The 7,318-nt window shown below is 36.8% G+C and overlaps 1 protein-coding gene across 1 annotated transcript in view; it reads left to right on the top strand.

Moving 5' to 3' along the window:
- LOC132168427 (uncharacterized) overlaps positions 1–7,318 on the top strand; it is a 9,635-nt gene extending 2,317 nt beyond the window's left edge. The window contains exons 2-3 of the mRNA XM_059579411.1: positions 104–362; positions 4,191–7,318. Coding sequence (XP_059435394.1) covers positions 104–362; positions 4,191–7,031 — 3,100 coding nt within the window. The 3' untranslated portion in view covers positions 7,032–7,318. The remainder of the gene's footprint in view (positions 1–103; positions 363–4,190) is intronic.

Below are 7,318 nucleotides of genomic sequence, written 5' to 3'. Positions count from 1 at the left end.
AAACAGCTAAACCCAGATTCAGAAACAAATATAAGATCAAGAAATCAATCAAATTAAAGCAAGTTTTCAAGCCAAAATCACTAACATCCAACATGTGATCAAGGAAGGGAATCCCAGTATTATTCTCAGCAACCCCCGAACCATCCAAGTTTATTTTCACCGACACATTGGTCTCCTTCGTGACCCTCTTGACCTCCCCAATCCGAGCCCCTGAGAAACAACCAACAAGGACTCAAACCCACCTCCGAGTTTCAAAAACAAACACAGAGAAGCCAAATTTGTATGATCAAAATGTGTTGTTACTTGCGCCGAACGAAGAAGCGGTTATCGTCGAGCCATTTTCGTCGACCGAAGCGGCACAGGTCTGTGGGTCCTGAGACATTGTCAGGAGCTGGCGATGATTTGGTGGGAAAATTGGGCGCTTAGGAAAAGAAGTGAGAGTGGGAGCGAGAGGTCTCTGAGAAACCCTAACCCTGGGTTTTAGCAGCGGAGATGAGATAGAATACTCTACAAGACGCGCAGCTGCGGTTAGCTCCATCTTCAGAAACCAAGCAGTGGCCTACTGACAGAGATTGCGAATGACGTCGATCACTGAGCAGAGTAGTTCTAAGCGTCAGGCCAATCTCTATAACCACCTCATTTTTTTAGACTCTTCCTTTTAATTGCTAAAAAAACACCCCTCATTTTTTAGAGATTTGTTTATTAAAAAAAAAAAAAAAAAGTCCTAGTGCTATTTTAAGCCAAAGTGTATTATTTTAGTGGAATAGCTTCCTTTTCATTTTGTCTTTTAACGGGTAGCTCAATCGACTGAAAATTATGCACTATGAATTGGAAGTCATCCCATATTATTTAATAGTATAAATAATATCAATGTTGGCAAATTTGTTTTAAAAAATAAATAATATCACATTGTGTATACCGTTAAATCCTGATCAATTTTTATTTGAAATAGAGAGAATCTTTGTCCATTGTGTGGGAGTGTGATTTCAAAAATTGTGGTTAAAAAATACAGGAAAAAATATATATGTGTTTTTAAATCCCAAGCAAAATGTGTTTTTAGAAATATATGATTTTAAAGGCTAAACTATAAATTTAAAAGTCAAATCACAATTTTTTCAAACATTTCACTGCGTTTTTGAAAATCGCATTTTTAAAATCACACGTTTTGAAATCATTATTTTCTAAATTACACATTTTGAAACTGCAAATCAAAATGAACCTTAAACGCCAAGAATTCAAAACTCAACCCTTTTGTTCATTATCCCAAATAGATGAACCTCTAATTACCCCTATCCTAATATAGAAGTAAACAAACACAGATAAGCCAAGAAGAACAAAATAAAGTTTTCAAGTAGGAAGCAGGAAAAAAAAAAAAGGAGGAATGTCAAAGTAAGTCAGAGAAAAAATTTAGCATTGGGGGTACAGCCAGAACATAAGCATAAAAATCAAATAGAATCAGATACCAAAATTCTATTCAAAAAAAGAGAAATGAGTTAAATTAAAAAAATTAAAGAAACCGAAAGTTTGGAATAATTATAGAAATTCAAATGAAGATTAAAAACATAGGATTTCTGAATTTCTAAATAATATGATGAAAAGTTTCTTATCAATAGAACCTTTACAAAAAATAAATTTTTGGTGAAAGCAAATTGGAAACTATAAGGATATGCCCAAAACCACTTTTGTCGGTGTGATTTCACTTTCAAATTTTTTCTGCAAAATAAATTAATATTACCTTCATAAATCAAAGCAACATAGAAGAAAAATAACCGCTCGAGAAATCAATTCCTATTCTTTCATACGTATACAAGGCTCAGATCAAATAAGAAAATTAAAATAATCAACATCCAACCACCTCTTAATACTAATTTAGTTATTAATTATACCAACAAAAACAGATTCGCTTTGATAGCCTAATTCATTTAGTCAACCAAATTTCATTGACAAACACCATTAATAACCCCCGAGAGTTGTTCCACAACATCACGTAACTTTGACACAAGAAATATAATAGAGAGACACAGAAAAAACCTGTGTGTTTCATCATCAGTAGGAGAGAGGGAAGATGGATTTTGACAGTGGGTTGGGGTTTTGAAATTTGGGGATTTTGATGGTGGGTACCTCGTCGCCGGAAATGTGGGTGGCTCGTCGTCAGCAGAACTTGGCATTCTAGGTCTCCGACGGCCGACCGTCGGTGAAGGGAGAGGGGAGAGGGAAGAGGGAAGAGGGAAGAGGAAGAAACCGAATCCTCTCCAATCCATTTGGAGTTGAGAGGTCTTAGTTGATGGCCATAATGGCTCTAGGAGAAATCCTAAGGTCATAAATGGGACATGTGTCCCACTAAAAATAAAATATTAAAATATCATTTACAATTTAAAATAAAAAATAGAAACAAAAACTAATAAAAAACTAAGGGTTGGTTGGCCACCCCATTTTGGCCACAGGGGGTGGCTGGCTACCCTCAAGGGCCAAAAGAAAAAAAGATAATAATAATGGGTTTGTCCCTTGAGAGTGGTTCGGCCACCCCATTATTATTTTTTTTTGGAATTGTGACTCTTGGAGGTGGCCGAACCACCCCAGAGGGCCACCGTTTGGCCATGAAGCCACCCCCACGGCCAAATGGTAGCCCTCAGGGTAGTTCAACCACCCCTAAGAGCCAAAATATATATATTTTATTATTATATTTTTTATTTTAAAAAGGTTAAATAATATTTTATTATTTTTTATTTAGTGGGGTACGTGGCATTATTGTAGTGGATCTTTTTAAAGAGATCTTGACTATGAATTAGATCTTCTTTAATCTATTTTGGACGGACCGATTCCAAAGAAGAAAGAGAGAGAGATATGTCTAACAATGTGGGAAGAGAGTCTTTTTAACATGGGAAGAGAGAGAGTCACACACCGCATGCGTTTTCTAACCTAAAACGTTTAATTTTAATTTTAATTTTTTAACATTTTTCTTGAAAAAATATATACATGAGATATGAATAATATGATTATATTGAATATTTTGTGCTCTATTTTTGTAGAGTTGCGGCTCTGTCATTTTATTGACATTTTCTTATGAATGAAGATTAATTCTTTTTTCTCAAAAAAAAAAAAAAAAAATGATGCGGCTTTTAAATTAACAAATTCTATAATGATTTATTATAAATTAAATGATAATTTTAAAAGTCATATTAATTTTTTTTTTTTTTTTTTGACATGTCCACACAAGAGGGGGGAAGGGGATTCGAACTAATGACCACTGCTTCATTAGGCGTGGTCCTAGCCGATTGAGTTACCTCTTGGAGACAAAGTCGCATTAATTTTGGATAGATACAAGAGGGATGCAAGGAGGACAGTTATCATTCTCATTTGTATGACCGACATGTGGGTCTTACATATCTAATGGTGAACTTGAAAAAAATGAAAAAGGAAGAGTAACACGTCTCTTATATTAACACTCATTTGATTATTAATTTTTATAATAATATATTTTAAGGTTCTTAATTGTTATAATCAAATCCTTGGGGGTCATATATAATGATAATTAAGTTGATAACAATCGTTGTCACATAATTTACAGACGAATAAAAGCATGTTAAAATATACATAATTATTGTAATGTTATGTATTATATTACTATTTTACTATGCTGACATTATAATTTTTTATTAATTAAAATTTTATTTTAAGAATGAACGGCAATATTGATAAAATAGTGATGTAGTATATAGAATTACTCTTTATTATATTAACATTCTAATGACAAATATTGTAAGTATAAGAAATAATTTAACATTTGTGAATAATAATGATAATTATGATGCATTTGGAATTGCGATTTCGTAAGAATAACCTGCGTTTTTAAAAGATATCGTAAAATTTAAGGCGTTTGGTATTGTAATTTAAAAAACACTTAATCCAAAATAAAAAATAAAAAAAATTGATTTATATGCAGGCTAAGGATGTTTATTTGAAAAAACGCGAATTTTAAATAGCGATTTCCAAACGGACCCTTTAATATGTATACAAATAAATTACTAGTAACCATGGCAAAAATAATTAGAGAAAAATAAAAACCGAAAAAATGTAAATAAAACGGAAATCATAAAACGTTTAAAGAATTTATCACTTTCTTATTTAACATATTTTTCTCTCGTGTAAATTAAATTTGATCGGGGAATGCTATTGCCATGCTCCTCTGAAACCTCCTCGCAGCCGCCACAGACCATTTTCGAATACACCCAAATGCACCGAGAACCAGAGCCACACACAACCATTCAACATTCATGAATGGGTTCCTCACTGCCGTCCGATGCGCCAAGATGAGGAATCCGGCGGCCATTATCGCCCCTGGCGAGCCCCTCCTCCACTTCCATTTCATCCTCCTCCTCAAACCCTTCTCTTCCACGGCCTCTCTTCCCGAGGACCACGTCCACCCGGACCCACCCGATCTCCCGTCCCAGCTCCTCTCCATCCTCTCCGGCCCCAATTGGCAGAAACACCCCTCCCTCAAGAAACTACTCCCCTCCATATCCCCCTCCCATGTCTCTACCCTCTTTACCCTCGACCTCGATCCCCAGACAGCCCTAGGGTTCTTCCAATGGATCTCCCAAAAGCCAGGGTTCAATCACAATGTTCACTCACACTTCTCGTTGCTCAACGTTCTCGTGCGTTTCGGTCATTTCGGTGCCGCCGAGAAGATTCGGATTTCGATGATCAGATCGTGCGAATCGTCGAACGACGCGCAGTTCGTGTTGGACGCACTTCGGAGGATGAATCGCCAAGACGGTGAGTTTCGGTTCAAGCTTAGTCTTAAGAGCTATAACATGCTGTTAATGTCGTTGTCGAAGTTCCTTATGATTGAGGAAATGAAGGGCGTGTATATGGAGATGTTGGAGGATTTGATTCCGCCGAATATATATACTTTGAATACAATGGTTAATGGGTATTGTAAATTGGGGAATGTGGTCGAGGCACGGTTGTATGTGAGTAAGATAGTGCAGGCTGGGTTGAGTCTCGATACGTTTACATACACTTCGTTGATATTGGGGCATTGTAGGAACAAGGATGTAGATAGTGCTTATAGGGTGTTTAAGCTTATGCCGCAAAAGGGTTGTCGAAGAAATGAGGTTTCTTATACTAATTTGATTCATGGGCTTTGTGAAGCCGCACAGGTTGAGGAGGCTCTTAAGTTGTTCTCCCAAATGGGGGAGGATTATTGTCGTCCGACAGTCCGGACGTACACTGTTATCATATGTGCATTGTGTGGATTGGGTAGGAAGTTAGAAGCTTTGAAGTTTTTTGAGGAGATGAAGGAGAAAGGTTGTGAGCCAAATGTTCATACTTACACGGTTCTAATCGATAGCATGTGTAAGGAGCATAAGCTTGACGAGGCAAGAAAAATGTTACATGGGATGTTAGAGAAACGCTTGGTTCCCAATGCGGTCACATACAATGCTTTGATTGATGGGTATTGCAAGGAGGGCATGACTGAGGCTGCATTGGAAATTTTGGGTTTAATGGAGTCAAATAAGTGTAGTCCTAATGCTCGCACATACAATGAGTTGATATGTGGATTTTCTAAGAAGAAAAACATGCATAAGGCAATGATGTTGCTTAATAAGATGCTGGAGCGGAAGCTTTCACCAAGCCTTATTACATATAATTCCTTAATCCATGGGCAGTGTAGAGCAGGTCATTTAGATACTGCTTATAGGTTGCTTAACATTATGAAAGAAAATGGTTTAGTTCCTGACGAGTGGACCTACAATGTTTTCATAGACACTCTTTGTAAAAGAGGGAGGATAGAAGAAGCTCGTTCCCTCTTTGATTCTTTTAAGGAGAACAACATAAAGGCGAATGAAGTTATATATACTGCTTTGATTGATGGGTACTGCAAGGTTGGGAGAATAGATGATGCTCAATCTTTGCTCAATAGAATGCTTACTGAGGACATTTTGCCAAACTCATTCACTTATAATGTAGTGATAGACGGGTTGTGCAAAGAGAAAAAAGTGCAGGAAGCGCTGTTGCTGGTGGATGAGATGGTAAAGATGGATGTGAAGCCCACAGTTATTACCTACACAATTCTCATTACAGAAATGTTGAAAGAAGGTGACTTTGACCATGCTAATAGGTTACTCAATCATATGGTTTCGTCGGGATGTCAGCCTGATGTCTGTACTTATACTGCATTTATTCATTCATATTGCAGCCAAGGGAGATTGAAAGAAGCAGAGGATATGATGGCTAAGATGAATAAAGAAGGAATATTACCAGATTCGCTGACTTATACACTATTAATGAATGCATATGGACGTTTGGGGTTAATAAATCATGCACTTGATGTTCTAAAGCGCATGTTTAATGCTGGTTGTGAGCCTTCACATTACATCTATTCAAATTTAATCAAGCATCTCTCAAATGAAAAGCGGATAAAAGAATATAACAACTCTGTGGAACTTGATTTGGTTTCAAGCACTGCATCAATTGATACTGCAGATGTTTGGAAGATGATGGAATTTGAAAATGTTATGGAGCTCTTTGAGAAAATGGTTGAACAGGGTTGTGCACCAAATGTTAACACTTATGACAAGCTCATTATAGGACTTTGCAAAGTTGGACGCTTAGAAGTAGCCCAAAAGTTAATTAATCACATGCAAGAAAGAGGGTTGTCTCCTACTGAACATATCTATAACTCGCTTCTTAATTGTTGCTGTGTATTGAATATGTTTGGGGAAGCTGTAAGATTGGTGGATACAATGATTGAGCTTGGTCATTTACCACATTTAGAGTCATGCAGACTGCTTCTTTGTGGGCTATATGATGAAGGAAATAAAGAGAAGGCCGAAACAGTTTTTTGTGATCTGCTTCATTGTGGGTATAATCTTGATGAAGTAGCTTGGAAGCTTCTAATTGATGGCTTGCTCAAGAGGGGCCTAGTTAATAGATGCTCAGAGCTGTTTGGGATCATGGAAAATAAGGGTTTCCAGGTTCATCCTCTAACATATTCAATGTTGATAGAGGGACTTGACGGAAAATAAGATATTTCTTCTTGGCACTGTTTCCATTGGAGTTGTTTTTGTTTATATGGTGAAAAAGGCCTTTCCCATTGCTGTTTTTCTTTGACGATGGGGGCTAATAGTATATTGATGGAACACCAGATTCCTTGGACACTTCAAAACAAATAGGTGGCCTGTTGCTCTAGTGGAGAAATTCATGTTAGATTGTCACGGAGCAGCTGTTTTCTGAGAAACACAGAAATTTGGATTTTCTATCAGCTGTTTGGAGCAGTAGCACCACACTATGCAAACAAATTTTATTGAACATC

Source organism: Corylus avellana, chromosome ca2, assembly GCF_901000735.1.
Source record: "Corylus avellana chromosome ca2, CavTom2PMs-1.0".
Lineage (NCBI taxonomy): Eukaryota > Viridiplantae > Streptophyta > Magnoliopsida > Fagales > Betulaceae > Corylus > Corylus avellana.
This window is presented reverse-complemented; position numbering and strand designations above follow the sequence as displayed.